The 19,157-nt window shown below is 38.7% G+C and overlaps 1 protein-coding gene across 1 annotated transcript in view; it reads left to right on the forward strand.

Moving 5' to 3' along the window:
• The window catches only part of LOC104925983 (voltage-dependent T-type calcium channel subunit alpha-1I), a 128,627-nt gene that overhangs the window by 44,238 nt on the left and 65,232 nt on the right, over positions 1–19,157 (forward strand). Inside the window, exons 7-13 of the mRNA XM_027282657.1 lie at positions 4,470–4,809; positions 4,893–5,263; positions 11,858–12,009; positions 13,746–13,931; positions 14,965–15,082; positions 15,499–15,654; positions 17,699–17,786. Of these exons, the coding sequence (XP_027138458.1) occupies positions 4,470–4,809; positions 4,893–5,263; positions 11,858–12,009; positions 13,746–13,931; positions 14,965–15,082; positions 15,499–15,654; positions 17,699–17,786 (1,411 nt within the window). The remainder of the gene's footprint in view (positions 1–4,469; positions 4,810–4,892; positions 5,264–11,857; positions 12,010–13,745; positions 13,932–14,964; positions 15,083–15,498; positions 15,655–17,698; positions 17,787–19,157) is intronic.

The raw sequence follows: 19,157 nt of genomic DNA on the forward strand, positions 1-19,157 counted from the left end.
ATTTGCCCTCCCTAACCCCTGGTATTAACATCAGCCCATACATGGATATGGACACAAACACCTGTTCATTGAACTCATGTAATACCCCCACCTGTTACTGTGCATGTGGTTTATGGACGCACAACAGCAAATTTGTCTATGGTTTAGTTGATATATAACCATTTCTACCTTTACTACAAAGACTATTCTGATTTGTGAGAACCTGTAATGTGACGTACATACTCTGGTATATGTTTTAGAAACGTATGGTCCATATTTGAAATTAATCTAAATTACATTTGCTACATTTGTAAGCCATAAACAAAACCTGACTGGAATCACTACAATAGTTGTTGTATAAAGGCACTTTACGTTTAAAGCCTCTGTAAATTTGACTTTACATGGTAAAAGTGCATATCATGACACACTGGGTGTCTCATTAAACCTCATTAAGGGTGAAAATAAACATCCACTTTTAGAAAACCCAGTTCAAAAAAGAACTTATTTTGGAAGGTAAGCAATGTAGCCTAGAAAGTATTCAAGTTTAATGACAGTATTTTGTATTTGGATTAAAAGTACTGTCTAATACTAATACTAATATGTGCATAAGACCCTAAATTACATAGTTATAGTTGGAGTTGGGTTTCCGGTGGCTCTTAAAGGGTTGCTAGAAAAGTAGTGTTTCCATGTTCTGTGTTTTATTAAAGTGCACTGTTTATGTCTGTTCATGGTGGAGGTGATGCACAGATTCAGCTTTTGTTGGAGCTCTTTTACCGTGGCAGGAACAGTGTGTTTTATTACTTATTTCTCATGCACTGTCAGTGTCCACATTTCATACCTGAATAATAAATTACCGCACTCTTATGTAACCCTGTTTTGTGCCGGTTGTACTGCAGGTGGAACTGTTAAAATCACAAATGTTTTACTCAAACTGATTTCACAGTGAGAACATAATCTTGGTTGTTCCAGGTCTCTAAGGTATTCTGATTGTCCATGCGAATAGCTTACTACTTTTGGCACAACCAAATAAGGTGCAGAGACACAGATGATCCAACATATGCTGATAAAGTTTCTGAGTAGCAAACAGTGGTGTGGTTACAATACCAGCTAACACACTGCAACATTTGTCATGTTTCTGTTCATTTGATGAATGTAAGTCCTACACTGATTCTTCTTTTAGCAATGGTTCGATCTGTATTAACTCCTGAGAAAGATATATCTTAATGTTTAGCAGCTTGATGTCAGAATTTCTTCATCAACTTACCATTAGATTGATCCTTGTATCCTTGTTGGCTTATCAAAGTCAGTTTTAGTAAAAACATTACAGAAAACAAAGTGAGAATAACTGAGTGTCTAACCACGCAAAACCGCCTAAAAACAAGATAATAAGAGGCTAAAAAGTTCTGTAGATCTGCCTTTCACATTCCTTGTTAAGAAATATTGATTAGTAGAGTTTAATATTCAGGAGTCATTGTAATTTTTTTTTATGATTCACCTTTTTTATTGAGTTTCACATTTTACAAGATTAAACTAATAGAACATTGGAAGAACAACACCAAGAAAAATAAATAATTCACAATTTAATAAATAATAAAAATAAATAGTAGTAAAAAAAAAATACAAAAAAAAGAATAATAATAATAAGGCAAAGTCAAGATAAAAGATGCACCAACTTATTTGACCATAAAACATATAAATAACAGATGACTCATTGTAATTCTTTTAAAAAATGGGGGCTTGCTCAGTGACAAACTCTCACACACAGTGCATGCATTCACTGTCATCCACACATACTCATTGCATCTCACACATAGTCATTAATGTCACTTTGCTGCAGACATACACACACACACAGACCCACACACTAATCTAATTGTATTTCAGCGGCTCCAGCAGAGTGTGAGTATAAATATTTGATGGGATCAGCGAGGGTGCTGAACGGGTGCTGGGACCCAGTGCCTCCCTTTCAGCCCGCGAGTCCGTAGAGGTGGCATTAAAAACCAGCCAGTCTGACCACAAATCTCTGCTTTGGATCAATGAAGAGCAGCGTTACACACAAAACACACATTGACACACACACACACACACACACACACACACATAAGTCTGCTTGCACACACGTTTTATCCAGCTCTTCCATGGTCTCTGTCACAGTGGTTCAGATGGAGAGCAGAAGGGGGTTATCAGGCTTCACAATCACTATTGATCACAGCCTAGAGAGCGTTAGACTTCCCATCTTCCCCCTCCCTCTCTCTTTCTCTCTCCTCCTCTTTTTTTGTCCACATTAGCTCTGCTTCTCTGGGTGACCTTGCCCTTTTTCTTCTCCTCTTTTCTCTCTCCTTCTATATTCGTCTCACCTGCTATCTCCTGTAAAGAGAGTGAGACCAAAACATGCAACACACATACCTTACAGCTTTCTGACACAAAAAACACAATATTTTATTCACATATTAAAGTTTGAACAATGACTGCAATAGAATTGAACTTGGTTAAATTTGACAAAGTAGCGTAGATCAGAGATCGGCTTTTAGTTAAAGAAATCCTAGTGTGAGTTCAGCAGTAATAGAAATAGATGATGAGTAAGACAATGGGGTGAATATGATGACTTCTTTTTTTCCACTGACTTTTCTTGTCTTTTAAATATTACTTGTATATACTGTAGTCTGTGAAAACTGTGTTTTCCTCAATCACGACAGTGACATACACATCTAACTATGTAAGTTGTGTACGTCTCAGCATGTGATGCCATGATGCAAACACTCATTCACACATGACTATTTGCCTAATTTGGATTCACACACACACACACACACACACACACACACGCACGCACGCACGCACGCACACACACACACACACACACACACACACACACACACACGCTTTATTGTTATTATAACAATATGCTGATAGCATTATTCCTGTGTAAACCAGCATTAATTATTTAAGGCCCAATGTGTAGGATTTAGTCGTATCTAGTGCCGTATCTGTTGCATTGCAATCTCCTCACATCACCCTCGCCTACTTAGTGTAGAGGAGAAACAACACTTGAAAGGAACTGTCTAGAGTGAGTATTTAGTTTGTTTGTTCAGGGCTACCATAGAAACACTGTGTTTCAACATGGCAGTCTCCATGGAAGAGGACCCGCTCCCACTGTAGATATAAATAGATGATGAAGAAACAAAAACAAAGAGATTTAAGGTGATTGTACATGCATGACAAACATGCATGAGGCCTGCAATCGTACACACTGGACCTTTAAATTGTTTATTAAGAAAGTATCTTTCTGTTTTTCTTAGCATGTACATTCCTCCTGTTTTCCTTTTAATAACATTCTCAAACATTGAAACAAGAGGATGCTGGACACTGAATGTAACAATCCTATATGATCATGATCATTAGTTTTAGAGGCACAAATCAGAGCTGTAGCGTATTCCAAATAATTAATTGTTGCAGTTTGATATCCAACACAAGGCCATAGTTGAAACTAAAAGTAAATTGATTGTAGTGTCAGTTTAGCATAGCTTTTAATTTGGCTATCTCTTAGGCTTAGGGGGAGATTGTGATTTTGGTTCTTCATATACATGTTTCCCAGATATACAGAACATACAAATACTTCACACCAGAGAGCAAACACTTAAATAAGCATACATTCACAATTAAACACAAGGTTCAGTAGATTAGACATGAGTACATTTTTCACTTCTATCCTCATTATCATTCCCCTCTTGTAAAGCCCTTTCTCTCCTGGTGGATGACTCAAACAGGGGTTTCATGTCCATCCAATCTGTGGAAGTACTCCAACAGTGAATCATGCAACATCTGCACTGTGGAGAAAATGAATGCGACTTTTAACTCTGATCCAAATAGCTTCCTCTACTTGGAAACTCGTACTAGTACCAACCTAGGTTAGAATATGTTAAGTTTCAATATTAAAACATAATCCTTGACACTTGTGGGTTATTTCTCAAAATCATATGATATTTCAGGGTAATTCTTTAATCTAAGATTTAAGTTATGATGAAAATAGAAGAAAATGAATAAAGAAAATGTTATTACAACAGCAACAGTATCGAGGTATATAGTAGGTGTTTGTGCTTATCTCCTCATAGGTTAACATTGGTTGTTCTTAAACTCGCTGATTGTGGAAGCACATTCTCATCATACTCCTAAAGAAAAGACAGGGGATACACTGAAAACACAGCAGTTTTGTTTGCAACCATATTGTACAATGTGTTATGTGTGGACTAATAGTCTAGAGGTAGCAACAGCTAAACTCCACTGGCCTCAAGCCATCTTGCTGTGAGTTCTTTATTCAGTGATATTAGTTGGCAGAAACTGACCGCTAATAGCTCAGATTATGACTGTAGGACTATTTCATGCCAGTGTTTACAAATGTAACACTCAAAAACATTTTACATATGGTGGGATCACAAACACGTGGGTCTTAAAAAAAACTGTATTTCAATGTATGGCTCTCATCCTCCCAGGTGGGTTCCTTCTTTATGATCAACCTGTGCCTCGTGGTCATCGCCACCCAGTTCTCAGAGACCAAGCAAAGGGAGCACCAGCTGATGCAGAAGCAGCGAGCAGAGTGTTCGTCCAACTCTACCATGGCCAGTGAACCCGGGGACTGCTATGAAGAGCTCTTCCAGCTGGTCTGCCACGTCCTCCGCAAGGCCAGGAGGAAAACTGTTGCCCTTTTTAACACCCTGAGGGGTAAACCTCGTGGCTTCCGGGGTGTCGGTAGAGGTAGAGGAGGAGGAGAAGGGAGGGAGAGAAAAGCCAATGGAAGAGGAGGACGTGAGAGGAGAGCAATGAGGAGGCACGGTATGTAACTGTGAAAATCTTGAGACAGTAGTATTCAGATGCATGCTTTAAACACTGACTCTTTGACCTTTGCACCATTTTAGGAGCCCCCTGTCCCCACCATAATAAACCAGACCACGCCTCACCCATGGCCCTCACCACCGCCTCTGCCACCGCCGGCTGTCCTCAGTGTGCCGCAGCCTTGTCACTTACCGATGGGGTAGGACCAGTTCACAGTACAAACGATGAAGCAGAGGAGGGAGCTGTGGAGGAAACGGACAGGGAGGGGGAACATTGCAGTAGTAAGGAGAAGGACAAGAAAGGTCAGAAGAATCAGAAGAAAAGTTGCAAGGATGTGTGGCACGACATAAGGATGAAGCTGTGGGGAATCGTGGAGAGCAAGTACTTCAATCGAGGCATTATGATTGCCATCCTGATCAACACCATCAGCATGGGCATTGAGCACCACGAGCAGGTACATACAGCTGCCGCTTTTTTTCTTCTGTGTTGCAGAAAAGTTTGAAATGCTTTTGGTCTTTAAGTCACACTTTTCTTTGACATAACCTCTTTCATTTTTGCGTCACCTCTGCCATTCTTTGTCTATCTGTTTCTTTTCCACAGCTGTCTGTTTTCAGCATCACAGATGTGTTTTTCACACATCTGTTGACAAATTGTTGTCAATTATGACATCATGGCACAGACGAGGACTTAACAGCAAATCAAAGCTAGCTGTTTTAATGGTCATAAAAAGTTATCCAGCACAGAAATGTCCAAGTTGCTTTTGTGTTTTAATTAAAGGACAAAATGTTCCAAAAACCAAAATTCTAGCCATTACCACGGCATAAAGGAGTCAAAAGACAATCATCACTCGAAACAGAATGCCAAAGATGGAAGACTCACACTGTTTGAGGAGCAAAAGAGAAGAGAATTAAAAGTTCAGCTGTGATTTTTTTTTCTTTCTTTCTTTCTTTTTTTTTTTTTTTAAATAAAAAGCTTTTAGGCCTAAGTGTTATTGAAAGGTTAGGCTACTCACACACACACACACACACACACACACACACACACACACCCACACACACCCACACACACACACACAAAAGTTTCCTTTTTGCTTTTTTGTTGAATTTGGACTTTTTATTTCCACATAGAATATTAGCACATGGCAACATGAAGGTTCCTGGTTCAAATCATGGCTTGGGCCTTTCTTTGTCCAAAAACATTCAGGTTAATTGGTCATTCTAAAGTAGGTATGTGAGTGTGAATGGTTGTTTGTCTCTTTGTGTCAGCCCTGTGACGAACTGGCAACCTTTCCAGGGTGTATCATCCAGTGGCCCCCCGACGACCCTGATAAGGATAGTGGTTACAGAAAATGGATGAATATTACCAGACTCTTTGAAAACCATGAAACATTCAGTCCTAACTTTTCATAGTCATCAATCACATGCTTTTATTCTATCAACAACTCCTCAGGCTGCCAAGAGGAAAAATAATGAGACCCAATTAGAAACATTCTTAGCTTCTCTGGCTTTTACAACTTGTAGCTGAATGGGAACAGGAACAAAACAATCTAGCAATGCCTGGAGGGATGTTTCATCCATTAGTGATAATGCTGGAGTTAATGTATTGTAGTTGTTGTCTTGTTGTTTATTTACTATATGCGTGTTTATCTTAAGTTTTTTGCCACCCAATTAGCATGTACTAACAAACTAACAATATAGATTTATGACAAAGTAATTAAACAAAGGATTCGCCTGCAGAAACATGACTTGCTGTCACTCTTTCTTCCTACAATTGTTTGAGAGTGAACTGACAACCATGTTGTTTGCAATCCAAGTCTCTTTTAGTGTCTCTCCCTGTCACTCGTTGTCACCTTTTCGCAATGTAAACCTCACTATATTCTTTTTCCTGTATATCTATCTCTCTGTCTTATGTTATTCTCTCCCTTCATAATTCCGGTATAATGTGTTTCTGCTCAGAGCAGTATATAGGCAGGGCTACTTAACAAACTTTTGGTTCCTATCACACTCACCAAAATCTCTTAGTGATATATAAAAAAAAAGATGCCTCATACTTTCTTTTAACCCCCCTTTTTTTCGCCTTCTATTTCCTGTCCCTGCTGTCGCTCTGCCTTCTACACTCTTTGTCTTTATATCAATATTTCTCGCTCTTGCTATACCATCGCCCACTCACGCCTGCCATCGCCGCAGTGGTGGGTCGTCTCTCATCTCAGGGGCGGCTAAAAATAGAGAGAGACAGAACGAGAGAGGCAGACAGAGACTTTGCTCCTTTAATGGGGAGGAAATAGCTAGCTGGAATGTCTGAGGTTCCACCGTCTGTTTAGCAAACTGGAGTCATGCCTCCCTCTGTTTGAACAGTGGTATCAGAGGCCTAATCTGTATCATCTCTCCAATCCTCAGCCCGTTGTGAGGTGCTTCCATCTGTCCTACGACACCTGTGCTCTATAGGTCTGTTATAGGAACAACAGATGACCAATGTGAGCCAAAATGCCAGCCAAATGCTTTTTTTTTTAAGTTTCTGGGCTGTAGCAGATATGATGTAGGCCACCAAGCACTTTGGCAGGCAACCAGACATAATTTATAAAGTGTGTTTATTTGAAAGAGTGTTAGATGTTTTAGGATGGCCCCCACATTGACACATTTCATATCAATTAAATTAGATCTATAGCAGAGCACCTCAAAAACAATATTTCTCTACCTTCTCTCATTACATGTGGTGTGTAGGAAGAGTAAGGAATGCATTATGTTCTATATGTTGTTTGTTTTTTTTTTTTGTTTTTTTTGCTCTAACATAAGCTGCAATCTTTACATGCCATGCTAACTAAGATTATTAATCAGAAAATCTCTATATACACTGTGTTGTATTTCCTCTTTGTTCAGAAGCCGGTCCTGGATGCTCTTTTGTGTGATCAGATCAGAGTTTAGGGTAATATTAGCACACCTGTCCTGCTCTTTGTTGCATATGGAAAGTTAGACTAGAGCAACCCTGACCAACATGACCTGAGATAGTGTCAGGTTTGTGAAACACATTCTTTAGTCCTTGTCTTCATCCTAAAAACTTTAACTCTTGTCATGTTAAAAGTGAAAACATACAATTTGAAAGTTGTTTTTTCAGCTAAAGCAGCCAAACAGATATGTTCTTTCAATTTCTGACTGATCTCAGTAGCGACATGTATAACTTTGGCTGCATTCTTAGTCAAAAACCTTTGCCAAAAGTCAAGTGTGTGGTCATTATTTGCATATTTAGGAACCATTTTTTCAAGATTCTTCTTTCAAAATGATCAAGAAAAATGTGCAGTGTGATTTGTTTCTTTTTTACATTATATAATTATCTCGTAATATTGTTTTGACTTCCCAAGACTTATTCTTTGTTCAAACAATTTGTCTTAGATTGGAAATTAGATGCTAAGGTGGAAGCAGAACACGATGACCAGATTGATGTTGCAGCGACAGCCATCATGATTATCGTAATTATGAATAAAAGATTATAATCATAAATGGGTATTAGGGGACAATGAATGAATTAACAGAAAACAGGTGGATGTCTTAGAATTGAAAATGAGAGCAAATACCAAGAGCAGTTACTGAAATCCTGCTTCTAAAATGTATGTTGTAGATAACCATCCGACCCTATTTAAGGATTATTAAATGACGTTATAATCTACATTAACCAAAGTTGCTGATGAAACATAAAAAGCTCTTATTGAAGAGATTCAATAAGAAACATTTGTTTCACGCTCTGTACAGGAAACTGTATCTGACTGTATTAGGATTGACACAAGGGGATGCATTAGAAGATTTAGGTTTGTTATGATTTCCATTATCACATTACTGACATATATGTATGATACTACAGCAATGGCTTTGGGTTATTCACTATAACAGGAATATTACATGAGACAGGTGAAAATTGTGTGGCACTAACAGAGGTCAGACTCACTGTGCATCAGATGCTAAAAGCATTAGAGCAGTGAAAAGGTTAAAAATGTTGAGCTTGGTGCTAAAAGTTAAGTAAAAATAAAAATGACCACACATCACAGGAATGCCCTAGTTTAAGCAACAAATACTACTTGGTTATAGTTAGGGAAAGATCACATGGTTAAAATGAATCTGCATTAGCTGTTGGTAGGACACAGATGCAAACAACGGGATCTGGTGTCAAAGTCAATATGTACACCCACCACACCACCTCCTGTGTAAGTCTTAGAGCAACAAATAATGCCTGCAGCACAAAACAGACTTGTCATTTATAGAGCAGAAGTAAAGTACAGTAGAATACAGTAAGTATCCGACAAATAAAAGTGCTTATTGTCCGAAGAGTGTCAGATTTATAGAAAACAACGAGTCTGCAGTGTTTTAGATTTTAAACAAGGACAGTACAAGCTACCTGGTAGGCAGAATTACCTGTTTGCATTTGCATTTTAGAAACCATGCCAATGCTAATTTTGTGTGACCCAAATTACTATTAATAAGCATTTAAGGGCATACAGTATCGTATGGTAAACACTGAAGATGTTGAAACCTATAGCAGTTTTTGCTCACAATATTGTTTGTTTTTAGGATCTGTTTGAAATCAGGGAAGTGATATTGCTTTAAGAGTTTTTAAAAGTCACATATTGCTCACTTTCCTAAACCAAATATGAGTCCTCAGGGTGATATTATATCCCCACACTTCTTATTTTATTCCGTACATCAGCTGACGATGAAACAAAGTCTTTAGATCTGTTCACAGGTCTGCAGTAATGAGACTGCAGTAATGGATCTCCAGGGGCTGCCAGCATTGTTTGGCTGGTCTGCAAACAGCGGTCAGCCATCATATTGTTACTGACACTGGTGGGCATGCATCATTAGCCCATGTTTTCACACAGCTAAACACTCATTAGTGCTGACAAACACACACACACACATATAGCAGTACAAACAAATACACACATGCACACAGACAGACGTGTAAATGTAAAACACACAGTGCTCATTGATTCTGGGGCGGTGAAATGTCAGAAGCGTCATCGCAGTTACAGAGGAGCTCTGTGGAATAGTGATGTGCTGGAAATCATGATTGTGCCAAATTTAGCTCTTTGTGTGTGTGTGTGCATGTGTGTGGTCTTCTTTATATTGAGCAAAGCCCGACAGAAACAGAAAGACAAAGAGACAGACGAACTCAAACAGTGTCAGAGTTGCTGAAAAGACAGACATTGATGCACATTAACGACGTGAGACTGACAGCAAGTAAAAGAAAATGAAATGTATTGTAAAGGCATACGGTGGGAGGCAAAAAAAGAAATGTATCCAACAGTTCCTGCCAATGTTCATGTGGTAACAAGAATAAGTGGACTTACTGGCAGCGTGTTTGGGTGCTAATTTTATCATTCTCACAGTAAATGAATAATTGCTTTGATGTTGTAACTTCCAGAACTGAATGAGTATACAGTATAACATCACAGCTCCCCAGACTAACCTAAGGAGCAAAAATGTTGTCTCCAAGGGAGCAGGAGTAAAATGTTGGACCTTTTTAATTGCAGCATATGCAACATCCATAATTGATGGGGAAATGTGTTGAGTTTTGTTTGCCTGCTACCTGCTGCTGCACTAGAAAAGCAGACACATTTGAACAATGTACCAGCTATTTTACTGCATGTCATTGTATTTGTCAGTACTGTTCTAAAATGGCACCTAACCAATACAGTTTTCTACTACTGATGTCCTCCTTCTTGCCCTTTCCAACATTGGATCTATGGTGAACAGACCAAGTGATAGATGGAGATAAACTACTGTATGAACTAAATTGTGTGAAGCCTGTAGCGTTTTTCATTTTTATTTTATTTATTTCTTTACCAGAAATATAGTTGAACATTCTAGCCTTGCTGCAAGTGTGTATAGTACACTCAGTGTGTGTGTTTGAGAGAGAGTGACACTAGATGATTGCCTTTCATTTCCTCAAAGTATTGATTGACTGAGACTGCTTATTTGTGGCTGTATGACAAAAGGGACCACAATGTTCCCGCAGATGTCTACACTTGCATTTTATTTCCCCCTGTATTTGTTGTACTGCTTCTCATTTCCTCACGTATTACCCTGTTACTGCTCATTTCCCTTTCCTTCACCAGCTTTCCATTCAGTTTCTTCTGTCAACCTTCTGCCTTAAATTTAATTTAATTATTATAAGCTATGCTACTGCTTAAAACATGCTTGTATAGGAAGGTCAACTGGTAGGTACTGGTAGGCTGGTCTATTTGTCCAACACTAGTGACTTTTCATACTGCACCACCAACAAGTCATACCTATTGTGTCACAACACAATAAGTTGCATTGAAAACTTTGACTAAATCCCCTCCAGCATGCTAAACTATATTTCAAATGTTTTATCTCAGGATGGCGAAGTCATCACCTGTCCTATTCTGCCTCTGACTGGCAGTCGTTGCATTTGTTGGTAGGGTTGGTAACAATACCAGAGGCAGAGTAGGGTGGGTCATCAAAAAAAAAAAAAAGGCTAATTATACAAATGTCTTAGTCAAATATGATGATATGTTACCACACAAACTCTTAGTAGCATTTTACATGTTAGTTAATATGTTAGAATTTGTTAACATACTGTACTAAATAGCCTTTAACAAGCATCAGCTAAGAGTTTAATGTGAACATAGAATGAATGATGGTAACATAGCATGATAACTTTACATTTCACATTTCATACATTTCAGCTAAAAGCACAGCTGAGGTTGCCAAAGTACAGCTTAGACAGAGGAAAGTTGAGTCAAAGTTTAACCATGTAAACATGAACTGACATGACCTGACCTGTTCTGTTCTTTTGGTGCTAAAGTTTGTATTTTCCCAAACGGAGCTGTGAGGAAGCAAGATTATCTCTGTATATGCTATATCTATATATCTTTTCGTCCTCCGGCAATGTTTAATTGTTGGTATGTGAGCCGATGTGGTTTTAGCGCACTTTCAAATTGTTCTGCTTAAACTTTCTCTCTGCTTTCTCTTCCCTTTCTCCTCTTGCTTCACCCTTATATCTTCTTTTCATTGTCCAATTCTTTGTCCTCTGTCAGCCAGAGGAGCTCACTAATGTTCTGGAGATCTGCAACATCGTCTTCACCAGCATGTTCTCCTTGGAGATGATCCTCAAAATCACTGCGTTTGGCTCCTTCAGCTACCTGAGAAACCCCTACAATGTCTTTGATGGAATCATTGTCATCATAAGGTAATTACATGATATAAATATCCAGCGTATACAGAATTTTGGCAGATGGAGTGGGAAAAAAGAAAGACGCAGCTTTTGGAGGACAAAAATATAATGTTTCTGAAATATTGAATAGTGTAATTGAGGTATACTTTTTTTGGTCTGCCAGACTGTTCTGGAAAGAGATCAGTTAAATTATTCATGTCACGCTTTGTCAAATTGTCATCTGCGTTTTACATTGCTACAAATGTACCACCTGTATGTATTTGGATGCCAAAGCGTCAGTAACCAGGTTTTGTCTTTTGTTGTATTTGTGCCTAGAGCTTCAGGTAAATGGCTCTGTGTTTGATCTGATAGCGATTTTTTTTCCAATTCATCTGGCTGAGCGCCTTTGTCTGTGATCCCCATTATAATCCAGAGATCAAATACACATCAAAGCAGCTAAAACTGAAGAAGATCAAATGTGCAGCCCGTCACAGAAAGATACATGTCGATTGAACATATCTACATCTGTCTTCTTATCTCTCGCTCCACTACCAATTTCCCTCTCTTCATCTATCTGAATGTAGTCAGCTATTCATCCAGAGGTGCTCTGTAAAAGTGCCCCTATTCAATCTTTGCCAATGCAGAGCCGATGCTATTTTGATGTGCTGAGTAAAGCCTTTGATAAGCACCACCATTAGAGGACAAATTTCTTTAAAGCCAGATTTTATACTAGGAAATAGTTCTCTGCTCATGATCAAGAACCCAAAGAATAGATAAAACCTTTGTTACCCTCCTTTTGTGGTTGTTCTGTGGCAGCAAACAGCAATTAAGAAAGTCATTAAGTATTTAAGCAAGAGCTTGATTTGTAATGTCCAAAACTTTAGTAACTTCTTAAGTGGACCACATTACTGCAAGATAAGATAAAGAAAGAATTATTTTTGTTGCCCTAGAATTTGTGATAAATTTAGTTTATTTCTTTTTGTTTTCTTAATTTGTTTGGTATAAAAAGAACCCTTGTAAGCTGTAAATGTGACATTATGGGCATTTCTGGGCTTTCACAATAGAGCAGTTTGGTCCGCTTTAAATGGACCAGAGTTCATTTCCCCACATAGTCCGCTTCATTTGGGCAGGCATGAAAGCTCATCAAAACTCTGGTGTGGACCAAACAAGTGAATGCCGGTCCGCCTAAAAAAGCGTTTCCTGGTTCGCTTGCAAGTGAATCCTGGTGCAGCTCGCTTACAATTGGAATACAAATGGACTATCCAGCGAACCAAAGACAGGAAGTTTGCTTTTGTTGCAAACAAGCATGGATTTTCATTTTCGGTCCTGGCCAATTGATGAGGCAGGTTTTTTTTGTGGTCAGTGCCGCATGCACTCAGTCATTTGGGCTGTTGCTGCTCAGGCACCTACCTTCTGTCCAGTGCCAACACATCAAGTAGTGAACCTCAAGTGTAGTAATGCAGTGTGTAGAGGTCAGGGTTGTGGATGGGTATGTTGCTGATTTTCATGCATGAGACTGGAGTTTATGTTTATGTTTATCTGCCAAAAATGAACCTTATTTTATTCATTATAATCACTTTCCCTAGCCATACTAGAGTTTGCATTCGAATTACGAAAGCAAGATTGTTAAAAACATCAGCATTGGATATAAAATGTACATAATGCACTGGATCTCCCGATATCATTGGGAATCATAATACCTACCGTTAAAAAGCAAATTTAAAGACGCTTTCTTTTTTGTGGTTGTCTGTGTGGTCTGTTTCTCTTCTCAGTGTATGTGAGATTGTTGGCCAGTCTGACGGTGGTTTGTCTGTGCTGAGGACATTCAGACTGCTGAGGGTGCTAAAGCTGGTTAGGTTCATGCCAGCTTTGAGGAGACAGCTGGTGGTCCTCATGAAGACCATGGACAATGTGGCCACCTTCTGCATGCTGCTCATGCTCTTCATCTTCATCTTCAGGTAAAGTCATGCTCACAACTTTTAACGGTGTTTTTTAGTTTAGATTATTGTTTCGTCCTCTGCTTTTATGCATGGTTGTATTGTGATGGTTTCTGTCTTTTTTCCCCCCAAGCCCTGTGTACCTGCTTAAAAGCTGTCATTGAAGAGCAGAAGGTCACGGTGTTCCTGAGCAGCTATTAACCCTAGGTGGAAAATAACAAGGAGACACTTGAAAATGTGGTTAGAATTTAACAAGTGTCACTTAAAGAACTGGATCAAGATAACAAGTAGACATTTGTTGAATGTCTACTTGTCTCTGAAGCACTGCTACAGCAGTGCTTTGAAGGCCTAAAAGACCTTTAAGGGGACAATCAATGGCTGCAGTCTTTATTATTTTCCTCCCTTACAGCTTCACATTCCACTTGAACTAGTTTGCTTTCAAAGATGATGTGAGAGGAATTGACCCCAACCTAACCACAATACAAACTACAAAAACTATATACTTCTTCCTCATCTTCGATACTGAGCTGCTATTATAACTGAACTGCCATAATGAGGTTTCCGATGTCACATCCCAGCAACATTGCCATTAACATTTGCTCATGACATGTTTGCTTTGTCCATTTATCTCCATGTAAACTGTAAGGTTGATGACACAATTTTCTTTTAAATATTATACATTGCTGGACTGTTCTCAGGTGCTGGTCACAGTTCATATGCAGTTTATATCCACAGTTTGTACAAATGCTGCTGGATACCCTGTGAGAGATCATTATCTATAACTATTATCTATAAAAACACCCATTCTGTTACTTTGAAATGTTTACGGAGGTTACAGCTGCAAAGAGGCCATGGGAAAAACAAGATGCAGTTGAGAACAAACAGAAGCTTTAATCACTGAAAGCCTCTCAAAGACAAGTAGGTCTTGCATTCATCATGCTTACCTAAATCTGCAAAGATCTGCATTCCATTATCGGCCTGGTAAAGCAGATGATATATTTTCAGTGTTAGTCAGTATGTTAACATCATCAGAGGATCTACTGTTGTGTTTCAGTATCCTGGGAATGCACATCTTTGGCTGTAAATTCAGTCTCAGGACAGAGACCGGTGACACAGTACCAGACAGGAAGAACTTTGACTCCCTGCTCTGGGCCATTGTCACTGTTTTCCAGGTAATCAACATGTCACTGGCACACAAACATGCTAGCACATATCTCTACATAACTGCTCTGCCTATGATCTACGTTTCTCTATATATGCAGATGACTTGCACTTATTTTTTAAAATGCATTTCGGCATATTTCATACATACCTTAACCTGTATATCTAACCACCTAGAACTCTAATGATGTAAACCTTTGCATATTAGTTATGAATCAAATTTTCCAAGTTTTTCAAGCTTGCAGTGATCCATATTTTTAGTAATACACCAAAAAGTCTTTAAAGCATCCTATAACTCTGAGATAGCATGGGGATACTTTCTGTAAATGTTGTTGTTTCTACTGATATTTAATTGCTAACTTTTTTAAAGTGGTTTACTTGTGTGCTATTAACACCCTGTTTGTGTTTGTATACGTAATTATCTCAGATTTTGACCCAGGAGGACTGGAATGTGGTTTTGTACAATGGTATGGCAGCCACTTCACCAATTGCCGCTCTCTACTTTGTGGCCCTCATGACCTTTGGAAACTATGTCCTCTTCAACCTGTTGGTGGCCATCTTGGTTGAAGGTTTTCAGGCAGAGGTAAGGACACACATGCCACATGGGCTTAAACTGCGGGATGTCAGCTTGTTTCATTAGCCCACATTATAATTTAGTTATTAATGATTGAGGTGCCGGGACCAGATTTCTCATCTTATTCATTATTCATCCTTTTAAGAAGATTGATAGGTTTAACCTGCACCAGAAGAGGTGATATATTTCAAAGTATTACTGTCCTTTAACAAGGAGCTTGGAAAGAACTAAGGACGTGCAGCAAATAAACAACCGCTTACCTCACAATTATTGAATTATTTACTCTAAACCAGTGTCAAGTTTCTAACGTTGTCCAAATTAATCTTAATTTACCAAACCTTGGCTTATAAATTGATGGAGTAGAATCTATTCGAAATGAATGCCACATTTCTAATATTGTGGAGATGAATTGGTATTTAGCAAAACGTGGCCTCTAATTTGAAGATGTCTCTGATTTACATAAACCTTCAAACTTTGACAGCTCTTCTATGTTTAGCTTATCTCCATCCATCCATTCGTTTATTCGATGAACAGCATCCTCCCCCATGAGCAGCTGACATCCATCTGTCTGTGCTTTTCAAAGACTAAAGACTTTAACCTTTGTCAGCAACCTTCACAGCCAAAATAAACCCAGGCTTTTGTTTCCTGCTGATTTTCATAATCACAGAACTGGGCAGATTGACATGCACGGAGTCTCTAATAATGAAACACTCTCATATAGCTTATAGACTGAACCACCAGTACTTGCAACTGTTATTATCCCTCACTGTTAAGTAAGAAATAGTCTTGTATAGGTGGGATTTATTGTGAGGGATACAATAAAGAAGTTAAAAGTTGCATAGATTAAGTTTATCAATAGTCCCTATTAGCCATAGACATAATGTACTATATTATCTTGATAGATAATGTATTATGGCATGAATCTGTAATTTCAAGGACATAGTAAAACATGTTACCCAATTGGTAAAAAAAACATTCAGTATAACAATTATGTTGATCGTTCCAGATTGTCCCAGACGGAGATTTGTTTTCACAGCAATGAGTTGTGCTAAATTGTTCTCAGAGTCATAACTCAGTCAAAGCAGAATGGCATCATCTCCTGCTACTGTAATCATGTGAACCAGTCAGCAGTGGTTAACGTTGATAAATTTAAATGGAAACATGGCTACTGTCTATTTTAAATACATGTTGTATGGTAAGTCCTGTGGCTATGCAGGCAAAGGGTATGAAATCAATTTTATACTGTAGAAAGAATAATTACATATATTTGTCAGAGGCTGTATCAACAGTCAAAACATAATAATGGTGTATTAAACACAATAGTGTCCTAGGAAGCCATCAATCTCGGTGGAAAACACTGGAAAAAAAATGCCGTCAGTCAGCCGTCAACTGTCAAACTCTCAGATGTATCACTGGAAAAATTGTAGTGTGGTTGAGTAATCCAGTTGTTTTCATACATAGATCAAAGCATTATCATATTCACGTCATGTGGCTATGATGTGTGAGTCGAAGCGCTGACACGAGTGACAAGGCTTTTGACTGATCTTTTGGAAATGCCAAAACAAAAAGCAACCATCAGTCTTTCATTCTGTCTCTCTCTCTCTCTCCTTCCCTCACTGTTGGTCTTTCCCCCTGTGGCGTTCTCACCTTGCTGCTTCTCCGCACTCTGTCTGCTTCTTCCACACACTCAGGATTATTGACACAATTTACTCCAGATTTTCCCAGTGTGACAAAGAAATCCTATTGTCTTTTAAACCAAATCCGTAGGGTTACTGGAGTAGTGTGTCAGCAGTTTGAAGGTTTTACCAATTTAACACTGATGTAACACAGATCTGAGCCACTCTGATAACCTTAAATATGTCTGACAGTTGCTGGGAGAGAGACAGCAGAGTCTGTTGGTTTGACTGATGTCGCACAGGAGATTAGAGGTCCTAAGTCAAAATCTGTTACAGTGCACTTTGAGAGTCTCCTCTAGCATGGGCCCTGTGTAATTCACACTTTCTTTTTCCTCTTTTTTTCTCCTATCTGTCTCTCACCCTCTTTTTATCTCCAGGGTGATGCCAATCGTTCTTATTCGGATGATGACCGCTCCTCTTCCAACTTTGACGAGAGCGAGAAACACGACTCTATAAAGTTGTCTGGTGAGCTGTTTCCTTCTCATCCTCATTATTAAAGTATATTTTGATTTGAGGTTTATCCGTCAGTGCCTTAACATAATTTAAAATATCTGACTGCAGGCTGTGACTTAATATACGTTAGCTAGTTGGTGTGTCTCTAAAGCCAGGTCACAGCAGCAGGCAAGGCAAGATAGTCCAGACATCATTTTCAGCTTCTCCTTAGGGATGCTTTGTTATTCCCATGCCAGGTGACATATATAATCTCTCCAGCATATTCTGATTATACCCCAAAGTCCAGTTTTTATGAAGTTATTATAATTGAATTGCTCATAATCATAAATTGCTCATTTTATTTTTTCTTTTCAAAAGAAAAGACGTCACTGTCTTTCACTCTCTGTCTTGCTAAAGCTATATGCTGTACGTCGCTATCTGTTAGTAAGCAAATACAATGTGTGTCAGCAATCGGTTTATATGATTGCTGCCTCAAAAGCATTCATCCCAAACTCCCAACCACATTTTCTGACTGAATTTCAGCCAGTGACGATACTTCAGGACACTACCCAAAGCTCATTTGAATGCGGATTAACTGTCAAAAGTTTTGCCTAAGCTCCTGAATGCTGAACAATAAATTTAAATGATATTTACAATGGCAATGCTATCTGTAACATTCATGTATTTTATTTGCACCATTGGTTCCTTTGATACTATCAAGCTTGCTGTGTGTACAGTTAAAAGCACAGTTTGCTGGCAATTATTTAGAAAGCAATTCTATTTTAAATCTGTGCTTTTAAGATTTTAAAACTAAATCCCTGGTTTCTGTGAGTTATGTCTCAAATTTAATTCCCTCACTAATATCACAATCAGAGATGTTGCCATTCTTGTAAAAAACCGAACAACACAACCAACAATCTGTTTGAATCTCACTTTCAAGCCAGCAATCTTTGTTTCCCACTGATGATTCAAGATGTTAGATGTGCTCAACCCAAAAAAGTAAGACCTACGAACTACGTATGTGCCAAAAGCTTTGAACTTGCATAAACTCAGAGAATATCCAGCCGACTTTAAATATGAATGAGCTTTATCTTTATCCAGAGCCCACAATCAACCTGTTCCAGCTATGCAGCCTTCCTCAACAGACCCAGTAAATGCAGTTGAGAGAGGATTAAACACGAGTTCAGAGACTGGGAGAACCACTTCTATATAGTGCGAGTGGGCTACTGCTGCAGAGGAGATGTGATCTCTGCAGTGCAGTGTAAGCAAAAGATGAAACTCTGCAGTAGATGGGAATACAACAATACAAGTGTTTTGCTGTCTGTCCACTTACACAGCACAGAGCGATTGATTTTGGTAGTTTGGATTTTCTTTATTTTATGTGGGTCAGTTTTTGTTCTTCGC

The sequence above is a fragment of the Larimichthys crocea genome, chromosome X (assembly GCF_000972845.2).
Source record: "Larimichthys crocea isolate SSNF chromosome X, L_crocea_2.0, whole genome shotgun sequence".
NCBI lineage: Eukaryota > Metazoa > Chordata > Actinopteri > Sciaenidae > Larimichthys > Larimichthys crocea.